Source organism: Erigeron canadensis, chromosome 3 (assembly GCF_010389155.1).
Source record: "Erigeron canadensis isolate Cc75 chromosome 3, C_canadensis_v1, whole genome shotgun sequence".
NCBI classification, from domain to species: Eukaryota; Viridiplantae; Streptophyta; class Magnoliopsida; order Asterales; family Asteraceae; genus Erigeron; species Erigeron canadensis.
This window is the reverse complement of record NC_057763.1, coordinates 15,884,625-15,909,403: the sequence shown is the minus strand read 5'-3', so window position 1 is coordinate 15,909,403 and position 24,779 is coordinate 15,884,625. Positions and strand designations below refer to the sequence as shown.

General features: G+C 35.4%; 2 protein-coding genes across 3 annotated transcripts; one reads left to right on the top strand and one right to left on the bottom strand.

Annotated features, from left to right (window-relative positions):
• The first annotated feature begins 1,909 nt into the window (after nt 1-1,909).
• On the top strand, nt 1,910-5,190 carry LOC122593540 (uncharacterized oxidoreductase At1g06690, chloroplastic). 2 transcript variants are annotated; one of them, XM_043765961.1, is made up of 10 exons: nt 1,910-2,194; nt 2,687-2,778; nt 2,870-2,910; nt 3,546-3,710; nt 3,818-3,840; nt 4,183-4,218; nt 4,340-4,507; nt 4,612-4,694; nt 4,763-4,825; nt 4,922-5,190. In XM_043765961.1, exons 1-10 carry the CDS (start codon nt 1,990-1,992, stop codon nt 5,105-5,107), a joined length of 1,062 nt encoding a protein of 353 aa, XP_043621896.1. In that variant the 5' UTR covers nt 1,910-1,989; the 3' UTR covers nt 5,108-5,190. The 2 variants fall into 2 exon arrangements, with proteins under 2 accessions (XP_043621896.1, XP_043621895.1); XM_043765960.1 differs by having other exon boundaries at nt 1,912-2,194; nt 4,183-4,254.
• Nucleotides 5,191-5,360: 170 nt separating this feature from the next.
• Nucleotides 5,361-9,982, bottom strand: LOC122593538 (putative clathrin assembly protein At5g35200). The gene is made up of 16 exons (XM_043765959.1): nt 9,869-9,982; nt 9,272-9,372; nt 9,106-9,175; nt 8,906-9,003; nt 8,284-8,425; nt 8,098-8,198; nt 7,853-7,936; nt 7,667-7,717; nt 7,514-7,579; nt 7,362-7,427; nt 7,192-7,272; nt 6,859-6,936; nt 6,616-6,780; nt 6,382-6,457; nt 6,115-6,227; nt 5,361-5,944 (listed from the first exon to the last, which is right to left on the bottom strand). The coding sequence occupies exons 2-16, from the start codon at nt 9,356-9,358 to the stop codon at nt 5,573-5,575; spliced, it is 1,650 nt and encodes a 549-aa protein (XP_043621894.1). The 5' UTR covers nt 9,359-9,372; nt 9,869-9,982; the 3' UTR covers nt 5,361-5,572.
• Nucleotides 9,983-24,779: the final 14,797 nt, after the last annotated feature.

The window sequence follows — 24,779 nt, the reverse complement described above, 5'->3', positions numbered from 1 at the left end:
TTATTTTTAAGAAATTATTGATTGTTTAGTATTTTGAATTATTTTTAGTAGTTTTAAACAATCAAACATTTCATTAAATGTATAAAAACACTACATTACCATTAAATAAAATAACAAACAGTACATTAAAATAATTAAAACACATTAATTTACGAGTTCTGGAAACCAGAAATTACAAGTCTTGAAAATTAAAATTAAGTTATGAGACCAAAATATTAAAATTACGAGTCAATAAAAGTAAGAATCAGTAGACGACATGGACTGTCACCATCATTGCGGTGGAAGTATTGGTAGCTATCATCTTCATTTCATCCGCCTGGGGGTCTTCATTTGCGTATTCATCTCCTGGGTCAGTCACGTAACTATCGAGCCTACAACCAACATTATTGTTGTCAGTATTGCCTTGCCACAAATCTGCATGCTCAAGCGTGCTTGTCAAAGTTGTAACTGCACCAGTTAGTTAGGCAATGGTTTCTTCCAACCTTAAAACCTTCTGTTGCATGTATGTCACAAACCTGTGTTCCATGCCAGTATGTTGTCGGCTCGACAAGTTCTGAGAAGGCTTCCAATTTCGGCCATGTGAGCTGCCTTTTGTTGGGTGATGCTATTAATCACAACCTTCACATTTGTTCTATGCTTGTCCTCGAAAATCATGTGACTGATCTGCTAAATCGAGTTCAAAAATTATAAACTGGAATCACCTAAAAACTCACTACTACACACAATATCGGACAGTGGACCCGATAGTAAAATGGTTTTGAAAACAGGGTGTTGCTCAAATTCTCACTTTGACAAATATTTTACAATGAATTTAAAAGACAAAACTCATAAAAGTAAAAGAAAGTTTCAGATAATATAAATAAAGATCATCCACCTTGAATTCACTAGACTTCAAACGTGATTGTACTCAATTAAGATCAAATTCATTTGAATTGAAAAAATAATCGTAAAAGGATCAAGGTGCTCACGTGGTACCACCGACCGTGAACAAGTTACCCGTTTACCTAAGTTGCTAGATAAATTACCCAAGCCGGTACCAGCAATGCTTAGACAACCTTACAAGCTATTAGTTTGTTTGACTATCGAATTAACAATCATGCCTATGTGAAGATAACGTGGTACCACCAACCGTTATAAAACACGTTGACAAAATGACTCCTTTTATTAAAATGATATTCACTATCATACCATAAACTAGTGATAATTTCTTATAGACAAACAACCATTCGAAAATCACATATGCATCGAACTAGTACCACTAACGAAGAACACACATGCCACCAATATCATATTAATATATAAAAAAGAAATTAAATCATCAAGATCTCGGCACAACGATAATTGAAAACAACTCTTTGAATTAAAAATATAGCAATCACATCATTCGTCTAGTTTCATCAAGGTAGATGATTAAACGTTTAGTCACTCATGATCAATTTAAAACAACAATTAAAATAAAAGAAGAACATGATGTACTAATTGTTTGAGAAATAGAAATTGCAACCCTCTAAATGGTTCTCGGTATATGTCACATGACCATATATTTATTGATGTTCAAAGTGGTGGAAAAATGCATATTTTCCCAACAATTTTCTGGATATTTTTAATCCGAAAATCATAACGAACTATATTTGGACGGGAAATGATCTCTACATAACAATTTTTAACCATATACAACACTGTGTACATTATATAGTTATACAGTATAATCAAGTAATGCATATATTTGTTTTATATGGCAAAAATAAATTGTGTAGGGATCAGTTAGCTATTTGGACCCCTCAAAATCACTTAAAAGTCGTTCCACCTTTCATGTGTGGTCTAGACTTGTTAGGATAGTAAAATAGACGTGGAGAAATTAAGCACCGAAAAATCAATGCTTTTTGCATACAATAGTCGTTGGCTTTTCATTCCTTTAAAGTCTAAACAAAAAATAAATAATTCATAATACCAAGTTAAGTAAAAAATTTATTTAAAAATAAAATAAAAATGGCATTGCAGTTTAGCAGTACATGTAACTTTAGTTTAAGAAATAGAAACTCAGAAAGAGTAAAGGCAGTTGCTTCAAATGAATTTGTCAAAGTAAAAGATAATGTTGTGCAACTGGGTGGTTCTAGTTTGAAGTTGACTAAGCTTGGAATTGGAGCTTGGTCATGGGGTGATACCAGTTACTGGAACAATTTTGAATGGGATGGTTAGTGTTTTTTTAGCCTTTTTAAGAGTTTGAAAGGTGTTCGGGATTGCGCTTTTAAGCAGGGACCTATTTTTGCCCCCTTTGTGTTCGTGTTTTTTGCTCAGTAGTTACTTTTATGCGTAATCTGTTTGGAAAGCTATATTTCATAGTGTTATTTTGTGCTTATTATTTTTTGTAGCTTTAAAACGGATTAGCAGTATCGAACACGCTCTTAAGATTGGTTATTTAGTCCTTTGCGATGTTAAAGTTTAACTTCATATAAGCTTTGGATGTTTTTTTTATCTAGTTGGTTTTTAGTGAAAGTGGAGCCAGAACTTTGGTAGATTGAAAGTGTTTTTTGTTATTTCACTGTGATCCAATTAATAGCATATTGTTTTGATGATGCTGCTTCTTTTAATATTTTTATGCATTCAAAGTTTCTGGGATATTTCTAATTTCTGTCTTTGAAAAGAGTCATGTAATGTTTTTTTTTTTTTTCCGGGGTGATGGCAGATAGGAAGATGAAAGCTTGTAAGAACGCTTTTGATGCAAGTATCGATAATGGTATAACTTGGTTCGATACTGCAGAAGTTTACGGGTCAAGGGTGAGAATACTTGTATTATGCTCATACCTATGTTCATTTGGTTTTGGGTAAAATCTTTCTGCTACTAAAACCTAGATTTTCTATGTTTCAGTTCTCATTTGGTGCGATCAACTCTGAAACACTGCTTGGAAGGTAGACTACAACCGCTGTGACTTTATAGCATTCATTCTTGTTAGTCAACTAATCTTTCATATGCTCTGAAGCTCTTAATTCTGTATAGAGATATTTGTATGCATTTATTATATCTACTTTGATGAATTTATATCCATTTAAGTCTTTATAATTTCTTTTTAGGATCATCTTCATCTAGGTCTATTTGTATAATCTACATTGAGATCCCTTTAGCTCTGTTTAGATCCATTTTGACTATTAAGTCAATTTATATGAGGTTACGCTCACTTAGGTCCAGTTGTATCCATTTTTGTAAATTTTGATCATTTCAGACCGTGTAGGTCGGTTCAGATTGTTTAGACAGTTAAATCTTTCTAGATTTGTTTTATAGATTCTATTTCTTGTATCACTGTGTGTAGGTCTGTTTATGTCCCGTTAAATTACTTTATTTCCATGCAAGTCCCAATCAAATCTTTGTCATTTACATGATCTAGTTAAACTTAGTTCAAGTCTACTTTTGGTACCTTACGTCTATGTTGCTCCGGTTAACTTTAACCCTAGTGAGTCCTGCAATATACAATATTATTGTTATTATACAAACATGTTTGTTACTGAAGGGAACATGATTTCATTTTCACCCTTTTCATCTGCCAAAGATTTATCAAGGAACGAAAGAAGAAATATCCAGAAGATGACATAGCTGTTGCCACTAAGTTTGCTGCATTACCATGGAGGCTTGGTCGCCAAAGCGTCCTCTCAGCCCTCAAGGACTCTCTGAGTCGACTCGAGCTTGACTCAGTGGAACTTTATCAACTCCACTGGTTTGTGCTTTAGCCTCCTCTGCTGTTTCCTTTTTTTCCTCTGCTTTTTTGTCTTGGTTACTACTAGTCAAAGCTAATATTGGACTATTTTCGTTATGAAATTTCAGGCCAGGAATTTGGGGAAATGAAGGTACTTGGCTACATCAATGTATTACTCTTTATATCTCCACATTATTGTGTTGATTCGACTTGGTTTAAAGTTTAAACATCACATTCTATTATCTTCCTGCAGAAAGGGAATTTTAACTCTTTGCTTAAAAATGTTTGGATGTTTAACTACACATACGATATATTCATATTTGAAACTAAGTCCTTTAAAAATTTCAATAAGTACATGAAATATCTAGTGTATCACTGTATCTAAAATAGAAGGAGCTGTAACAATTGGCTTTAACATGTCCAGCCATATTATCTCGTTTTTAAGGAATTTAACAGCGAGAATTGTAAATTAAGATGGGGTAATCTTATTCAGGATACATTGATGGTCTTGGAGACGCTGTGGAGCAAGGTCTGGTGAAAGCCGTTGGAGTCTCCAACTATAGCGGTAAGTTTTCTATTGTTTTCATTCTAGTAATGTGAGAGACAGGGTTTCCGATGTTGACTTATATTTATCGACTTCCTTGATTTAGAAAAGCGTCTTCGTCAAGCTTATCAACAGCTAAAGAAACGAGGTATCCCCCTGGCTTCAAACCAAGTCAATTATAGTCTCATATACAGGATGCCCGAGGAGAATGGAGTGAAGGCCACGTGCGATGAACTTGGCATTAGTTTAATTGCATATTCACCAATTGCTCAAGGTATGAGTGCTTTTGTTCACTTATAAACTTGCTGTTTTTCTTGATAAACAAAATGAAATAGTTGGCTTGAATGTTAGTAAACTACATTCATGCAACTCGTGCAGGTGTTTTGACCGGAAAGTACACACCAGAAAACATCCCTACGGGTCCTCGAGGAAATATCTACACTGCTGAATTCCTTACTCAGGTAAGACATGAATGCAAAAGTTTACATTTTGCAGATTGAAATTCACACTCTAACTTATTTCTCTGCAGTTGCAACCTCTTATAAACAGAATCAAGGAGATTGGACAGAACTATGATAAAACTCCAACACAGGTATGTTCGATACATTTAAGGTGTTGGGTCAACTATACATGTGATGCCGTCAAAACACATATTAAGAGGTGTTGTTCGTGTTTGAATATGGTGCAGGTGGCTCTCAATTGGTTGATAGCTCAAGAAAATGTGATTCCAATTCCAGGAGCAAAAAATGCAGAACAAGCAAAAGAGTTTGGTGGGGCTTTGGGGTGGACACTATCTAGTGACGAGGTTAATGAACTTCGAGAATTAGCTTCAAAATCAAAATCTGTAATGGGTTTTCCTGTTGAAAAGCTGTAAACTTTGATGCCCACTCATATTTTTGCGATAATACATACGTAAATACATCTCTGTGATATAGGTTCAGCAAGATGCCAACTCAATCTTTGTTGCACATACATTTTATCCATTATAATCTCTAAGAGGAAAAAGTAGTGTTAGATTGGCATTTATGTTTACAAGAGTAAATACATAACAAGAATGATCACTCAATCACTATCACTATATATATATATATATATATGATACATTAATGTGCAAGAGTCTCAGAAAATTTACAAAACATTTATATCTTCATCATCAAGAAGATAAGAAAACAAAACCATTAAAAAGAAAACTAAACTTTGCAGATGATATCAAGTAGACCAAAAGAATTTGAATGTGATCCCAAAACATTATTTCATACCTCAATTGAAAATAATGAATAATACTGACCCTACTCCTAATTATGTTGTACAAGTTTTCACCTTGGAAGAAATGGGAGATTTATATGAGACCAGAATAGGGATTATACGCCTGAACTGGCACACCTGACCCATATGGGTGGGAGGTAGCCCCATATGGGATCGCAAATGGGTTTGCACTTTGTTGTGGCAATGGTTGGGGCATCATCATCATTTGCTGTTGCTGCTGCTGGAACATGAAAGCCTGCTGCTGCTGAGCCATGGCTGCCATTTGGATGTTGTGTGGTGCGGCCATGCCGTTGGAAGCATAAAATGGGTCTGGTCCAGTCTGATATGGCATCATAGCACCAGCCATCGGGCCATGCTCCCACGGGTTGTAACTAACATTCTGGTTAGTTCTTCGAATTGCATCATCATATAGGCTATCAAGTGTAAGTTTATCCAGACCTCCACCCTGATTCCATCAAAAGACAGGCCCAAAAATTAGTAGAAAAAACAAGTTTTAGCATATCAATTTGATATTTGGCCAATGCTCACACTTTCACTAAACTATGTGTCTGGTCAAACATCAGATAAAACATAAAACAAACAAAACAAAACAGAGGAATGAGCCTATAAGCATACCAGTTTGCTTGCAGATGTGGTACTCGCATCAGACCTTGGGGCAGTTACAAGGGCCAACTCCCATCCTGAGGTTCCATTAACTGAAGTTGTGGCAGTTGAAGATGGTTGGTCAACTGTAATTGCCAAAGCCATCAAAAATACAAGGTAAGCAAGATTGACAAAATAAGTAATTGTTTGAACATCTACCATGTTTTATTAGCTTAAGTCATTTTCCTTCAATAAACCAGAAATTGAGACATTGAAAGTAAAAAGGATGTTTTTCCATACCAACAGGCACAATTGCTAACGCCATAGAATTCTTCTGATCAAATTCAGAGGCGTCTGTAACAGGATCATCCAAACCCTGGCAACACAAAGTCAGAAATCATTTGGTTAGATCCGTTATTAAATCAGTTTAGAAGGGTGTTTGACACATTCTACATGGTCAACCACTTGTAATAACGTGTTTTGTCAAACATGAACATGGGATTTATGAGATATAAAAATTATCAACCAACTTACAAGTAAATCTGGAGGTGGTTTGGAAACGGGTGCCTCCACTTGAACTGGTTCAGCCACAGGCTCAGCAGGAGGTGGAGGAGTTGGAGATTCCGTGGGCTTCTCTGGAACCTCAGCATCTTTTTTGTATTCTATGGCCAAAATTGCTTTTGGTGTTCCATCAACTGCCTGCTTCATCAGAACATAAATTTAAGCAAATTTTTCAAATTTGAAAATCAAGAAACTAACAAGTAGAGAGAAACCGACCAGATCCTTACGAACAGTTGAAGCACGGGGAGCTTCTTTCACATATTCTTCCATGGCTTGTAGAAATGAAGATGGGGGCTATATTTTTTAATGGAAAGGAAAATTGGAAAAGTAAATTAAGCATCTTAGGAGAATATCCCAAATAGTTGGTACTGTTGATAATCACATCCCTATGGTCTGTCTTTAAGATGCATACTTAGTTGTACTTCTTATCGTAAAATTCAAGGGTGGACTTTTGATATAAGAAGTACAATTTTTTATGCACGCTAACGACAGCCCCAAGGGCTGTAGTTAGCAATTTCCAAAACTTAAAAACCTTACAAGAAGGCATACCTGCTCAATCTTAATGAACCTCTCCCCACGTCCAATGTCAATATTTTTACATACTTCATAAAATTCGGACAATCTCTCAGCCTGAAAAGTTCTTGAAAGGTTAGCATGACCTATCCACCTTTTACTAGGACCATTAAAATATGTATATAATTTTCAAGAATAACATTTACCTGTTGCCCAGCCCTCCTATATATATCCAGGGCCTTAAGAGCATCATGTCGTTGCATCTCAAAGAACTGTTTGAGAGCAACATTTATATTATTGTATAAAAAATAATCATTGACAAAGCTCAAGATTTCATTAGCTAAAGATTAATAGTTACCCTATCCACCAAATTCACTGATCCATCACTAATTGCAGTGTATATTTTCATACTTTCAGATGCAACCTGAAGAAGCAATAAGATATAGTAAGACATGAACCTATCAAAGAGACAAATGCAAGTATTCTGATTTTGTTAACAGCCATTACTAACCATAGAAAGTGCCAGCTGAATCACAAAGTTATGAACTGATGCTCCTTGTGGCTGCACCGGGCACAATGCTAAGTTAGAATGTAAATAGGATACGGTCGTTAAACAATAATCCAACTTTTGAATCGATAAGAGCCAAATTTTGTGATCTAAGAACTGCCCAGAATATATAAAAACAAAAGATTATACCTGACAACCTAAAACACGAAACAGAAGTTGCTGCAAAGCTGGTAGTTGTACAAGCAGTTCAGAAGTGTCGAGATCTTTTGTTCTCTGCACAGTCCCACAATTGGAAATAAATACCCAAACAATTTAAAAACAAAAACATAATTTTAAATTTGAATACAAAATGTTCATTTACTTCCATTGAAAGGATAAATTATTAAAAAAAAAAAACCTAAAAAGATACAAGGAACACTACTCCATTATCTTACTGATCTGTCTGATTCAACATCATATTTCAAGACTCGAAAGCACTCCAGCCTTTCTTCCAAATACAGTGCATAGGTCCTAACCCATCCAGAATAATCCCATGCTATAACGATATATCAAAAGATACTTTGTCAGGAACTTTAATGACACATACAGATTGATTAACGACAACAAATATTTGAAGGTACCATTTGGACTAGAATCATCTTTAAAGTAAGACAAGTTGAGCACATGGTTTCTACTCCGTCCATAGTTAACAAGTTCCTCTTGAAATGTGGGATCCACCTCCCTCAAGGCACGATGAATAACAATTAAAGTTTTTAAAGCAACCTGGATAAAACAACTTTTGGTCAACGTCAACATGTACATGGCAATAGCCCACAAAGTTGACCAGATGAGACTCGCAGTAGATCAACTACCATGATATATCAGGATTGCAGTAGATAATTTAAAATATATACTGCCAAAAAAAGTACTAACTACTCTTTTTACTTAATGGACTTCATTCTCAAAAAACAGACAAGGTAAGTTATATAAATTATCTAACTTTATACTTTGTAAAAGTAATAATGACCGATACTTTGGAGTATCTCAAAAATATTTAAGTAAGCCAGTAGTTAATATATCGAAACAAGGTGGTATAACAGCAATTATATTACAGTAAGTAACATAGATCTGTATTGAAATCTAACCTCTCTCTTAGTCTCTTTTTATAGTATGTAATGCAATCATATAACATAATAGATCGAGAAACATTGAAATCCAAAGACATTAAATGACACTAGAAATATTAATGGCATGAATACATACTGCCCAATTATGTGTCTTGGACAATCTTCTTGCAAGAGCATGTATGCAATATGCGACATCAGCTCGAGGTCTTGTAGCCGAGATAGCTGCAAATATAGCTGCCACAAAAAGTTGCAAAATTGGACGAACCCGAAGTACGTCTCACTTGTAAAACAATAATATAGCAACTACACCCTTCAAGAGATACACGATATACTCACCACGTATATGCTTTTCTTTTGCCGGACGCTCAACATGGTTTGTAGCCTTGACAATATTTATATCCAATTCCTAACGAATCCAAACAATAACGAAAAATTAATAACATCCGTATTGAAACAGCTCTTATTACGTAATGATCAAAAGTTGCGAGGTTTTTATAGATACCTTATAGTCACTGCTAACTTTCGCTATATTGACAGTCGTGCTATCCTTAATCGCTCCGAGAGCTTTACGCAACCCCCCGCCCGACATTCTTCAGCACCAATCTACATTGTCATTACAAGATCATCTTATAAACACTTTGTTAATTATAACTCCTACTCTCATCTTGAAAATTATATAAATCAAAACAAAACAAAAACAATAAAGTATGTATACAGATCATTACTTTTACATATAAACTAAGGAAAAAAAAAGTTGTTTGAGATCTTAATCATAAAAGCAACTAAATTCCAATTTCCCCACATAATTAAGAATCATTAAAAACTATATATATATAATATATATATATATATGAAGTTAAAAGAAAATTGGAAATGAAAAGTCAACAATAAAAGTCAAAAACAAAAAACATTGAAAGACAAATAGCAGCTGAATTTATACAAAACATGTATAAATTATCTATACATACAGAACAGAATTGTAAAAACAGTAAAAATAGATTAATCACTTTTTTAAACAAAAATTGAACTTACAGAAAAGATTAAAAAAAAAGAATACAGCAACTGAAAGGATCAAAGAAGAAGAAGGAATTGGGTTTACCTGAATCTTGTGCTTTTTTTTTTTATCTAGAGAGAGAAAGTATAGAGAATGAGAGGTGTCTGGCTAGCTTTTCTGTGTGTGTGTGGAAGAAGAATAAAAGCACAAATATTTGGAAAAATGGAAGAAATTCATATTTGGTTGGCCGTCGGCGTCACAATTTTTAAAACATATTGCTGTCTGTCTGTGTCTATTTTTATTATTATTATTATTATTTGTTTATTCATTGTCTTAAAAAAAAATACTATACCATCTTTTCTCTCTTTTATAGTATTAATTTTTTGAAGAATGCTAAAATGACAAACCTTTTACAAACATTAGTTTTACAAACTTATGTGGATTTTGATGTGGTAATCCACGTCATTCCATGTTACCTAAACAAAGTTAATTAATCTAGGTTAAATAAATTAAAATTAATCTTTTCTCTCTTATTCATATATCAGGATTAACACACCCGATTCATCAACATGAATCAATTTCCATCTTCTTATTCTCCATTATTCATTATCGGATAACTTAGTTCTTTATTTCTTTCTCATTAAATGAAGATGAGATGTCATGGGGTCCTGATCTGTAAATATTCAGATCAAAGGTAATATATTACAGAATTCATTAACGGGTCTGATCACAGGACGGTTCTGACATTACGGATCAAGGGTTTTGATCTATAAACAGATAATAATTGTGTATGGTTGTTCTACACGTCTTTTTCGACTTCACCGATTTTTATTGGCACTGCAACGTTTAGTTTCATGCAATTCTGTTGTTTCGGAAATTTTTTGTTATCTTTATCTGTTGCACTTTCATATGAAAGTGATCGGAATTCGTATATGCAACAGAATTGTGTATACATAAGTGTGAGTGAATAATCGAGAAACATGAAATTTTAGGAATGTAATTATAAGATAAACACTAGTTGGAGTATTATTTGTGATATTGGTGTATCATTTGTGAACGAATATTATTAAATAAAGATGGGTGTGGCAGAAAGCATCCTTATTCTAATTAGATATTGGAATGCATATATGTTTCAGGGGAATCAGGGAAGAGGTGGATGTTTTGGTTTTTAGGAGATAAAAAGTAGGTGGTTGAGTTAACTGGTAAAAGAAAACTAAAAGCTCTAACCATAGTTAATAATATGGAATGATGTGGATGGGCCACATTAGAATCCACGTCAGTTTGTATAATATTGTTAGTAAAAAATTTGTCTTTCTAGCACTCCTCTAATTTTTTACTCCGTATGTTATATTATCCTAATTAAGGAAGTAATTTTGCACAAACCTGTAATTTTACACACAGCAAAGGAAGTAATTTTGCACAATAGCAAAGGAAGTAATTTGCACAATCTTTTCTCCAAAAATTTTTCAACTCATATCTACCCAAACTAACAACTATTTTCATTGTTCAATTATTAATTTAAATTTTTTAACATCTTCCTATACTACTAAAGGAAGAAACAACGTGACATAAGAAAAGCCTTGTTGTAAGTTTTTTAGCTATGCCACGTATGATTTCTGATGTCATGGATGATGAAATTTGTAGGTATTTTATGGTGTTTCAAGTGTGTGTGGGGATAGATAAAAGCTTCTCAAGGAAGTATCTATCTATCTATATCAGATCTATATTAAAAAAAAAAGAAAAAAAGAAAACTAGACCTCTTTATTTCTCTCTCACTGAGTCCGAAATCAAATCTCCAAATCTCTATTTCCATGAAAAACTATCACGGATTCATCTCAAACTGGTAAATAATCTCAACGGCTGACGATCAACATCGATTCATCATTATCATCTGTTCATAATCATCATCATCAGCTTCTTATTTTTTTGGTGTGAATTTCTCATCATCGATCCATTGATCTATCAAAAAAGGAACTTATTGGTAAGTTTTTGCTTTAGTGATTTATGATTTTTATATTAGGGTTTCAAAATAAAGATTTGATTAGGATTTTTAATCATCTTTTATTTATGTATGTATACATAGTTTACTTATTTTGATCTCAAGTCGTTAATTTAAAAATATGGATTTCTTCAAAAAATACTAGATATTTTGAAAATTTTTTGTTAGTCCTATATGTTTTTCCAGATATTTATTATTAAAATTTGTTTTTTAGTTATTTGTAATTAATTTTTATATATGATCTTAGTTATTTGTAATCAATTGTTCAAAATTTTGATTACCTGTTTGAAGGTGATATGATGTATGTTTAAAGATATGTATTTGATCAAAATGGATCACCATTTTTGCACTTAAATTTTGTTGATTTATTAGATTTCGCTAGGAGAAAACATGGCTAAAGTTTGGTGCAGCTATGACATTAATGGGGTTGCCATTGCAGGATCTTGCTATGAGCGACAACACATGGATCTTAAGATTTATGCACAATTTGCTTTTGGGACAGGAAATGATGATTGAAAGGTATACCTTGTTCGAGCTACATAGTGGTGTCATCAACACTTATGTTTTAGAAATGGTGTTTTGAATTAGTAGATAAAGTCTATTGTGTTTTGAGTCCAAATGGATGAAATGGTAATTTGAATATGTTAGAATAGCTACCATGATGTATTTGAATACAAATAAAGTTAAGGGTTTAATGTAACAACCCTACTTCTTAATATTATATACGTGCTAGTTAGGTTGTCTATGTTCCCGCAAGCCATAGTTATACTTGAAGTTAGTAGATAATGCCCTTAAATTAGTAATCTAAAGCTATTGATTAATTTTAAATTCAATTTAATAAAATAAGATTGAACAAAAACTTTAATGTTCAAATCAAGTTATAATTAATAAAGCGAGTCTCACAAGTTGAGATAACAATTAAAAATCCTTATAAATGTCCAACAAATTGTATCATCAACCCAACTAAATAATATTTGGTCATAAAAATGTCATGAATAAGTTAAAAATATGTATAGCTCATAAAGCATATAAAAGTGTTTAAAAATCTATAAGTGTATATATATGCTTAAAATAAATACAAGAATGCAACTAATAAGCCATGTAACAAATTTAAAACACAAAAATGTACATACACATACATATATATACACGACATACATACATGCATATACTAGAGTAAATAGCCACTTAACATTGCTAATAAACATATAATACTCTTACAAAATATATACATACACTTATACACTTATATAAAATAAACTTACAACTTTTTTAAAAAAAATAAATAGGGAAAACCCCTTGAATACCCCTTTGTGGCCGTCCCCCCCCCCTCACACACACATACATCATCCATTTTGAAATATACATGCACACTCTTTGTCTTGGAACTTCCACCTTTCACACACACTTCAAATACATCATTTTCTCCCAAGAAAAACTCTTCCATTCTCTTCCTTTCTCTCTCAAAATCGGCAGCCAACAAGGGAGCAAGAACAAGGCAAAAATCCAACTTAAACTTATACTAATAATAAGGGTTTAGGCTAGATTAATAAAGGGTTGATTCAAGCATAGTTTAAGGGTTGTATTAAGGCTTGAATAAGGATTGTTGGAGGCTATATAGGTCACGAAAATCTGCACCATTTCATCTTCAAAAAGTGTTCTTCAAGGGTATATATCTTCATCTCCTTACTAGTTTAATTTTGTTCTTGTTCTTATTAAAAAGGTTTTATCAAAAGTTCATGTTTTCCTTATGTTTTCTTTTGAATATACACTTGATGAGCGCAAAGTTGATAGGATCTTTCTTTCCATGCTCATGCATGTTGAATCCATGAAGAAAGATCCAAGGATTTAACTAGTTTAAGACCTAAAAGTGTTGTTCTATATTAACTAGCTTTTAAAGTGATTTTTCCTTTGAAAGGTGATGATATTTTTACATATTTTGATGAATATATTTCTGAGATTTTTCAAAAAAATATGTTATTATGTTGATGGATTTTTTTGATGGATAAAGATTTATGTTAAAAAGTATTGATTCAAGTGCATGCATGCTAGATTTAAGAAGGTTGGATTATTGTTTGGATTATGAGATGGTTAGAGACTTGTATCAACTGAAAAATATGTTAAAAGTCATGCAAATATTCTGGAAAAATTCAAAAAATATCAAATATATAAAGCTTGGATCAAAACAAGTTAAAATATGCTTGAAATCGTAAACCGAAAGCTTGTAAAAATGCATTTTGAGCACACACATGCACCATAACTTTATGACCATGAAAATATGATGAACATACTGGAAAATATGACATATCAAAAGTATAAAACTCAAGTCATTTGATGCATGGCAAGAATAAGCTCAAAAATCGCCTTTTCGGGTCAAATAATCACTAACCGAAAGCACTAAATTGCACATATCACACCACCACCACCATCACGACTTGAACCACAAAAAATATGATGAACTTATTGTGAATATTGAATTTAGAATGAAAATCCATTTTGAAGTACCTTAATAGCCTAAGAAATGAGGCTAAAATCACTATTTCGGTAAACGATTTTTTTTAACCGAAAAGTCCTCAATTTAAGCAAGACACAAGAGAGGTTGAATTGATACAAATTTATATTGATAGAATTTGCCTAAAAGGCCTGGAATTTTTGGACTAAAACGCTTGTGGTGATTTGTAAGAATTTCTATGATTTAATGAATTAAAATGGTAATTAAAAGATATATAAATTAATTAATAAATTATATAAACCATGAAGCTGATCAAAGCTACTTAACCAATGATAAAAGTGACCAAAACCTACTGGGGAAAAATAATTACAAGCAAGGGAACAAGAACTATACAATTTAAAAGTAAATTATTAAGTAAAAGTCACTAATTAATCATTTTTATTAAATAAATGGAAATAAGGCACAAATAAATATAAGAATCACAATGTTACAAATAAAAAGGCTTGGAAATAAGTAGATAATCCATCTATAATTATCTATGAATTTTAGAGATAATTTAAGGACTTAAAAATAATTATAAGGAATTATTTAATTAATAAATCAATAAAATAAGTAAATAATTAATTAAATAATATTAATTTAAATAAATAATTATAAATCAGTAAGATATATCAACATTAATATTATAAGAATACAAGTGTCAAATATGGTTATTAAACAAAGTATGCAATGGAAAATATATATAAAACAAAGTTAAACTACCGAAATTCCAGTAACCGAACAAAATCGTATGAATGACCTTTACTACCAAATGTCTTCCAACCAAATGAGGTGAACAACATAATGTACTTCAATTCCATAATTAAACAACAACCAAAGTTGGGCAAGTCTACTAGCATACATCTCATTATCTAGTTTACTAGTCATGCAACACACACTTACGTTGTGCATATTTCGAATACCATAGTTTAGGCTTGCTTGAGGAAAGACACCACTAGCCGAAGATCTCACTTTTGATCAGCCCTCTTTCACTCTCAAATGAAGTGAGTCATAGCCCCTTTTCAAACTAATTTATGTGTTTAACTGTCGGGGTGAAAAGCATGATATATAAATGAAATTGCTTTTATATACACATATATATAATGATTTTTGATAATATGATTATGAAATAAAATTGTTTCGTATGTTCAATGTGATAAATGTTTTATGATGAGCTTGAGTTCTGTCAACTCGTTTTCTTTCGGTACACTACTATTTACTCCGAAAGTGGAGGCCTGTAGTTAGAGAGTTGCGCAACTAGGATTCGTCCACCCACCCATAGTGTAACGGTAGAAGGTTAGTTGCCTTTGTGACGACTCTCACTTCTAGTCCGACCATAGGGTGTTCTAGCTACCTTACTTTAAGTGGTCGTCTCCATGGCACGACCCTATTTCATATTTAAAGCACTTGATTGACAGCTTGTGCTACTATTCCAATTAATTTTATTACGGGACTTGAAAAAAAAATGGTAGTAGTAGTGGCTCAAGCATTTGCTCATCAAAATTTATTCATATTATGTCCTATTGGCCAAATGAGTTTGATATTGAATTATGCCCTCGTGGCTAAACGAAATTGATGTTATTATGATTTGGATATTATGATTTGAACATAAGTTTTGGAAATGATTATTCAAAAGTTTTATGACTTATTATCTTAGTTATGGATGGAAAATATATATTGCTAGCTAAAACCTATGAACTCACTCAACTCTCGTAGTTGACACTTCTTCTTCTTCATGCTTTTCAGGTTAAAGCTTTAGGTGCGTAGCTTGCACCGCCTTTTGGACTCTATAATGCTTGTTTGGTTGGACAAGTATTGCAAACATTTGATCTTTTCAATTATGAATTTGGTTATGTAATGGATTTAGACGTCATCTTGAACTTGTAATCTTCTGGGTTTGAATGTCATTTGAAAACTTGTGTTGATGTTTTATATTTGAATCTTTTGTACCATGTCGTTGTGTGGCATCTCGTGTTTCCGCCTTAGTCGGGATGTTACAGAAAAATGGTATCAAGAGCCAAGGTTATAGAGAATTTTTGCTATAACCTACGTATTTTCAAAACGAGTCGAATATTTCTTAAACAATTGAGTTGATCATAAAGTATTCTTGTTTTACTTATGCATAGCCTGATCAACTATGCCTAATTAAAAATTTAATATGGAATGATCAAAATGGTTGTTTAAGGAATATTCAAAAAGGAGTCCTTTGAAAATAAAGCTTTAAAACGATTCTTGGTGCAAAAGATACATAACCAAATCCAATGTTTGCACTACTTATTAGAACCCTTAGTTAATACCCCCACTTGGCTAGCATTACTTTGCCTATTTAGACATAATGCACAAGTTAAATTCTAGTCATTTCGTTGATTCTAAATGGTCGTGTGAGTCATGAGTGTCGAGTTGGTCGTTGATAGTCTTACTAATTATTGTTGGGTACGTCGGTGGTGGATATTCATAAGGTTGTTCGGTTGTCAAGCTTGTGAGTCGTAGGTCGAATTGGTTGGTTGTGGTCAAATGATTAAGGTCGTCTCGTGGTCCGTCAAGTCGTCTTGCTGTCCGCAAAGGGTCACATGGGTCGTCAATGGTCAAGTCGGTCGTAAATGGTCGTCTAAGCGTCAAGTGGAGTCGTCATCTTATGCTTTATGTGACTTGTGTAGGAATATCATGTCGCAAAGGAGTGAAGCCTCAAGAAACTCCAATCAAGTAAGGGACATTTATGCATTCGTGGACATGGTCAGGGAGAGGCGACAAGAACAAGAAGAAAGCAAGGAGACGGAGCCCACGATGGACTCCCAACAGCCCCCACAACGAGAGGAGGAGGAGGAGTCCGAGCCCACGGAAGACCCATCAAATGGTGGTGGTGCTAGAAGCGTTGCTTCTAGCCAACCGGTACGTCGTTTGCCTACTCCACCACGGCCACCATCAGCCCCTAAAGCTCCCACACCGCCGAGACAAAATGCGGCCATGAATGTAAGCGATGGACGCTTCCCAGCTCACGACCCATACTTCCATCCACGCCTCCCTCGCGATCATCCTTATCATCTTGGGCCAAGACTAGGAGAAAACCCCCATCGTCCCGTTTATGGAATACCCCCTCCACCTCCCATGGGTATGACTCGGGAGGAAAGGGAACGAGTGTGGGATATAGCCGGTGGACTAAGGGATGCCCAAGTGAGGGTTTGGCATCAAGAAGTCATGATGGAAAGAACCTTCGGAGCAATGAGGCGAATGGGAGAAGATACCGGCATGGCAATAGATGGAGTGCACCGGATTTATGAAGTGATATTCATGATGGGATGTATACTTGCAGCGGTGTGTACCATTGTGGTAGTTCTTGTGCTTAGGAAATGACCCTAAGGATGTTTTGTTCGTGAACTTATTCGGTAGACAATTATTTGTACTTTGTTATGATTTCCTTGAACTTGTTTGTGATTGTGTGACTATGATCACATGTTTGTTGGCTTATGGCAATTGTGCAAACTGATATTGGCTCATTGGAATGGAAGCTTGATGCCTTTTTGCTATTATATGATGTGTTAATCTATATGTGTTATGGTTATACTTGTTACAAAGTGAAAGTTACACCAGGAAATCAGTTCTGACCACTTTTGGTAGAACGGCCATATCTGGAGTTCTGTTTAGTCTTTTGACCTGATTCCAGTTGGAGGTGAAACCTAACTCATGGGCTACATTTTATATTTTATGAGTTTTTCCCAGTTCGTCCATCTTGGGTCACATTTTCGAGCTCCAAGTTCGTACACAGATTCTGGAAAAATCTGTCAAAAGGCCCAAAAACAAGATTGACATGCTTTAAGCTTACCCAACCATTTGTAATTTATAGTGATAAGTAGGTTGTGATTAAAGGAAGGAAAATGAATTTAGAAATATATATGTACACCTATGCATACAAACGTGGCCTTATTACACTAAGTAACTTAAACGAACACGTGTGAGATTGAAAGTTGTGAGTCAGGTCTATGCTATATAATCCTATATACAAATGACTAAACTATGTTCTCCTTTGTAGAGACATGGCACCACGAAGGACAATCGAAGAAACAAACGCTGAGGCTAGGCACCAGGAGGAAGAGGCCCAAAGGAGATCCGAGCTAGCCGACCTCATTTCTCAACAAATCAACTCCGTTATGCCGACCATTGCTACTCGAATTGCGGAGAGTGTAACCGCCACCCTTAACACGGCCCGAAGACAAGATGGAGGAGGTAATGTGAATGATCGAAATGCTTACAAGACCTTCACTTCGTGCAACCCCAAAGAATTCTATGGGACGGAAGGTCCAGTTGGTTTGCTCACATGGTTCCAGAGCATGGAGGCCATCTTGAACATCATTGATTGTGCACCGGTCGACCATGTCAAGTTTGCTGCTAGCAAGCTCCAAGGAAGGGCACTCGCTTGGTGGAACCTCCAAGTCACTACGAGGGGTCAAGCCGTGATGAATGCCTTGACTTGGGAGCAGCTCAAGGAAGAGATGAAGCGGGAGTATTGTCCTAGGCCAGCCGTGCAAAAGTTGGAGATAGAATTCTGGAATCATGCTATGAAGGGAATGGAGTTAGAGACATATGCAATTCGTTTCCACGAGTTGTGTGTGCTGGTGCCTGAAATGGTGACTACTGAGGCTAAGAAGGTTGAGAGGTTTATTTACGGATTGGTACCGGAAGTAAGATTGATGGTCACGGCAGCAAACCCCACCACACTGGAAGAAGCGATAAGTTTGTCAACAAGATTGGTTAATGACCTGGTTAGGACAGGGAAATACTCGCGAGGCGAGTCAAGTTCAAGGCAAGGAGGAGGAAGCCGATTTGGTGATCGTAAGGGGAATGGGCCTGATAAAAGGCAAAAGGTTGTAAGGAATTATCGAATCACCGATGGTGCGGCACAAAGATGTAACCGATGTGGCAACACCCATCAGGGGGAATGTAGGCAATGCTCGATTTGCCACTCATTCGGACACCTTGCTGCTACTTGCCATAGAGGAACAAGAGTTGGAGGAAACCGGGGAACTTGTCATGAATGTGGAAGCACGGAGCATTGGAGAAACACATGTCCTAGGTTGGGGAGAGCTCAAGGAGGACGAGGAAATGCAAACAACAACCGTGGCAATCTTAGAAATGTTGGAAATCGTGGGAACCAAGCAAACCGAGGCAATAATGGGATTCAAGTGAACCGAGGTAATGGAGGAAATCAAGCAAACAATGGGAATCAAGGAATCAATGCAAATCAGAACCGTGGGAATCAAGGAGGTCAAGCTAGAGGACGCGTGTATGCAATGGGTGCGAATGAGGCACGTGATGACCCAAATGTCATCGTAGGTACGTTTCCATTAAATAATGTTTATGCCTCTATGCTATTTGATTCTGGAGCCGAAAGAAGTTTTGTTTCTTTTGAATTTAAGGAAATGATTGGTAAGAAATCTAGTGAGCTTGATGAAACTTACTATATCGAATATGCTAATGGAAACGAGTATAGGACTAAGGAAATTATTTTTGATTGTATGTTAACTTTAGACAAGAAAGATTATAGTATAGACTTGATCCCCATTGAGATAGGAATGGATTGGTTGTCTAAGATGCGTGCTGAAATACTTTGCCATGAAAAGGTCATTAAAATTCCCTTAGATAATGATGAAGTGCTTATAATACAAGGCCATAAGGCGGGAGTCCAACCCAAGATAGTGTCATCTATGAAAGTAAGGAAATATTTACGTAAAGAATATCACACATACTTGGCACAAGTAGTGGATAAGCAAGTAAAAAGTAAGGACCCTCATAAGGTCATGGTGGTTAGGGACTTTCTAGATGTGTTCCCTGACGAACTACCTGGACTTCCACCCACGAGGCAGGTGGAGTTTACGATTGATTTAGTTCCCGGGGCAGCCCCCGTAGCTAAAGCACCGTACAGGTTAGCGCCCTCCGAAATGCGAGAACTTTCTGAGCAATTGCAAGAATTGCTTGATAAAGGTTTAATCCAACCTAGTTCTTCGCCATGGGGTGCTCCAATTCTTTTTGTCAAGAAGAAGGATGGATCTTTGAGGATGTGCATAGATTATAGGGAGTTGAATAAGCTGACGATCAAGAATAGGTATCCGCTGCCACGAATAGACGATTTGTTCGATCAACTTCAAGGAGCGTCGCATTTCTCGAAAATCGATCTTAGATCCGGCTATCATCAGTTGAGGGTACGAGAAGAGGATGTACCTAAAACGGCTTTTAGAACGCGCTATGGGCATTACGAGTTTCTGGTGATGCCATTTGGTCTCACAAATGCGCCTGCTGTTTTCATGGATCTAATGAACTGAATTTGTAGGCCATACTTGGACAAATTCGTGATAGTATTCATTGATGACATTCTGATATACTCTAGAAGTAAGGATGAACATGAGAAACATCTGAGAATAATCTTGCAACTACTTAGAGATGAAAAGCTATACGCTAAGTTTTCTAAGTGTGAATTTTGGCTCCGACAAGTCCAATTTCTTGGACACATTGTGAACGAAGAAGGAATCCATGTAGATCTGGCCAAGATAGAAGCGATCAAGAAATGGGAGACACCCAAAATGCCAACGGAAGTGCGTAGCTTCCTAGGTTTGGCGGGCTATTATAGGAGGTTCATCCAAGGATTCTCTAAGATTACGGTGCCTTTGACCCAATTGACCCAAAAGTCGAGAGAGTTCGAATGGGGTGAAGAACAAGAGCAAGCGTTTCAAACGCTTAAGAACATGTTGTGTGAAGCTCCAATACTAGCCTTGCCGGATGGAATGGAAGGATTTGTAGTATATTGTGATGCGTTGAATAAAGGACTTGGATGTGTGCTTATGCAAAGAGACAAGGTCATTGCGTACGCGTCTAGACAATTGAAGCCACATGAGAAAAACTATTTGACACACGATTTGGAGTTGGGAGCCGTGGTATTCGCCTTGAAGATATGGCGACATTATCTCTATGGCACTAAATGCACCATATTCACCGACCACAAAAGCTTGCAACACATCTTTGATCAAAAGATGTTGAACATGAGGCAAAGGAGATGGATGGAATTGCTAAATGACTATGAATGTGAAATCAAGTACCATCCGGGGAAGGCAAACGTCGTTGCCAATGCACTTAGTAGGAAGGTGAATACTAAGGTGCCAAGGGCAAGAATTAGCCACTTACAAGTAAGAATGTCTCTAAGAGATCGTTTATTAGAAGACCAAGCAAAGGCCTTTGAAGGGAAGAACATTAAGGATGAAGCATTGTGTGGTATGGGAATGAGGTTTGACAAGGATGATGAAGGTATCTTATACTTCAAGGGAAGAGCTTCGGTACCGAAAGTGAATGGTTTAAGAGATGTACTTATGAACGAGGCTCACAATACGAAGTATTCAATTCATCCGGGCGCGGATAAGATGTATCAAGGCCTAAGAAGGGATTTTTGGTGGCCTGGAATGAAAGGGGATGTAGCGCGGTATGTGAGCCGATGCATGACTTGTGCGATGGTCAAAGCTGAGCACCAAAAGCCATCTGGTCTTTTAAAGCAGCCAGAGATTCCCGAATGGAAGTGGGAGCAAATAGCAATGGACCTAGTGACGAAATTGCCTCGAACAAAGAAAGGTCATGATGCTATATGGGTGATTGTTGATCGTCTTACGAAATCAGCCCATTTCATTCCTATCAAAGAAGATTGGAACACCGAGCGTCTAGCTCGCTTGTACGTCGAGAAGATTGTAACACTACATGGCGTGCCTTTGTCCATAATATCCGATCGGGATGGTAGATTTACCTCACGTTTTTGGGGTCATGTGCAAGAGGCAATGGGCACAACACTAGCATTAAGCACGGCTTACCACCCTCAAACAGATGGACAAAGTGAGCAAACAATACAAACGTTGGAGGATATGTTAAGAGCTTGTGCATTAGAATTTAGTGGAAGTTGGGATGAGCACTTGCCTTATGCTGAATTTACTTACAATAATAGCTACCACTCTAGCATACAATGTGCACCGTTTGAAGCTTTATATGGACGCAAGTGTAGATCTCCTATGTGTTGGATAGAGACGGGCGAAAGAAGTCTAGCTACCGTTGATTTTGTCCAAGAAACAACGGACAAGGTAGCTATCATTAAAGAAAAGCTTAAAGCCGCCAGAGATCGGCAAAAGAGTTATGCGGATCAAAGAAGGAAGCCCCTAGAATTTGAAGTTGGCGACAAAGTGCTCTTAAAGGTGTCGCCATGGAAAGGAACCGTGAGATTCGGTAAAAGAGGAAAGTTGAGTCCTCGATACATTGGACCATTTGAAATTGTGGCTAGGATAGGCCCCGTAGCCTATAAATTGAAGTTACCCCAAGAATTAGGGGATGTTCATGACACTTTTCATGTGTCAAATTTGAAGAAATGCGTGGCGGATGATTCGAAAGTAGTTCCACTCGAGGAACTATGAGTGAAAGATAAGATCCAGTTTCGCGAGGAGCCAATAAAAGTTCTTGACCGCGATGAGAAACGCCTTAAGAGGAGCAAGATCCCTATCGTTAAAGTTAGATGGGATACGAAACGCGGACCTGAATTTACATGGGAACGTGAGGACTTCATACGTGAGAAATATCCGCACTTACTCCCCAAGCAAACTCAAATTCCGGGATGGAATTCTTCTAAGGGGGTAAGGATGTAATAACCATACTTCTTAATATTATATACGTGCTAGTTAGGTTGTCTATGTTCCCGCAAACCATAGTTATACTTGAAGTTAGTAGATAATGCCCTTAAATTAGTAATCTAAAGCTATTGATTAATTTTAAATTCAATTTAATAAAATAAGATTGAACAAAAATTTTAATGTTCAAATCAAGTTATAATTAATAAAGCGAGTCTCACAAGTTGAGATAACAATTAAAAATCCTTATAAATGTCCAACAAATTGTATCATCAACCCAACTTAATAATATTTGGTCATAAAAATGTCATGAATAAGTTAAAAATATGTATAGCTCATAAAGCATATAAAAGTGTTTAAAAATCTATAAGTGTATATATATGCTTAAAATAAATACAAGAATGCAACTAATAAGCCATGTAACAAATTTAAAACACAAAAATGTACATACACATACATATATATACACGACATACATACATGCATATACTAGAGTAAATGGTCACTTAACATTGCTAATAAACACATAATACTCTTACAAAATATATACATACACTTATACACTTATATAAAATAAACTTACAACTTTAAAAAAAAAAAAATAGGGAAAACCCCTTGAATACCCCTTTGTGGCCGTCCCCCCCCCCCCCCCATCACACACACATACATCATCCATTTTGAAATATACATGCACACTCTTTTTCTTGGAACTTCCACCTTTCACACACACTTCACATACATCATTTTCTCCCAAGAAAAACTCTTCCATTCTCTTCCTTTCTCTCTCAAAATCAGCAGCCAACAAGGGAGCAAGAACAAGGCAAAAATCCAACTTAAACTTATACTAATAATAAGGGTTTAGGCTAGATTAATAAAGGGTTGATTCAAGCATAGTTTAAGGGTTGTATTAAGGCTTGAATAAGGATTGTTGGAGGCTATATAGGTCACGAAAATCTGCACCATTTCATCTTCAAAAAGTGTTCTTCAAGGGTATATATCTTCATCTCCTTACTAGTTTAATCTTGTTCTTGTTCTTATCAAAAAGGTTTTATCAAAAGTTCATGTTTTCCTTATGTTTTCTTTTGAATATACACTTGATGAGGGCAAAGTTGATAGGATCTTTCTTTCCATGCTCATGCATGTTGAATCCATGAAGAAAGATCCAAGGATTTAACTAGTTTAAGACCTAAAAGTGTTGTTCTATATTAACTAGCTTTTAAAGTGATTTTTCCTTTGAAAGGTGATGAAATTTTTACATATTTTGATGAATATATTTCTGGGATTTTTCAAAAAAATTTGTTCTTATGTTGATGGATTTTTTTGATGGATAAAGATTTATGTTAAAAAGTATTGATTCAAGTGCATGCATGCTAGATTTAAGAAGGTTGGATTGTTGTTTGGATTATGAGATGGTTAGAGACTTGTATCAACTGAAAAATATGTTAAAAGTCATGCAAATATTCCGGAAAAATTCACAAAATATCAAATATATAAAGCTTGGATCAAAACAAGTTAAAATATGCTTGAAATCGTAAACCGAAAGCTTGTAAAAGTGCATTTTGAGCACACACATGCACCATAACTTTATGACCATGAAAATATGATGAACATACTGGAAATATGACATATCAAAAGTATAAAACTCAAGTCATTTGATGCATGGCAAGAATAAGCTCAAAAATCGTCTTTTCGGGTCAAATAATCACTAACCGAAAGCACTAAATTGCACATATCACACCACCACCACCATCACGACTTGAACCACCAAATTATGATGAACTTACTGTGAATATTGAATTTAGAATGAAAATCCATTTTGAAGTATCTTAATAGCCTAAGAAATGAGGCTAAAATCACTATTTCGATAAACGATTTTTTTTAACT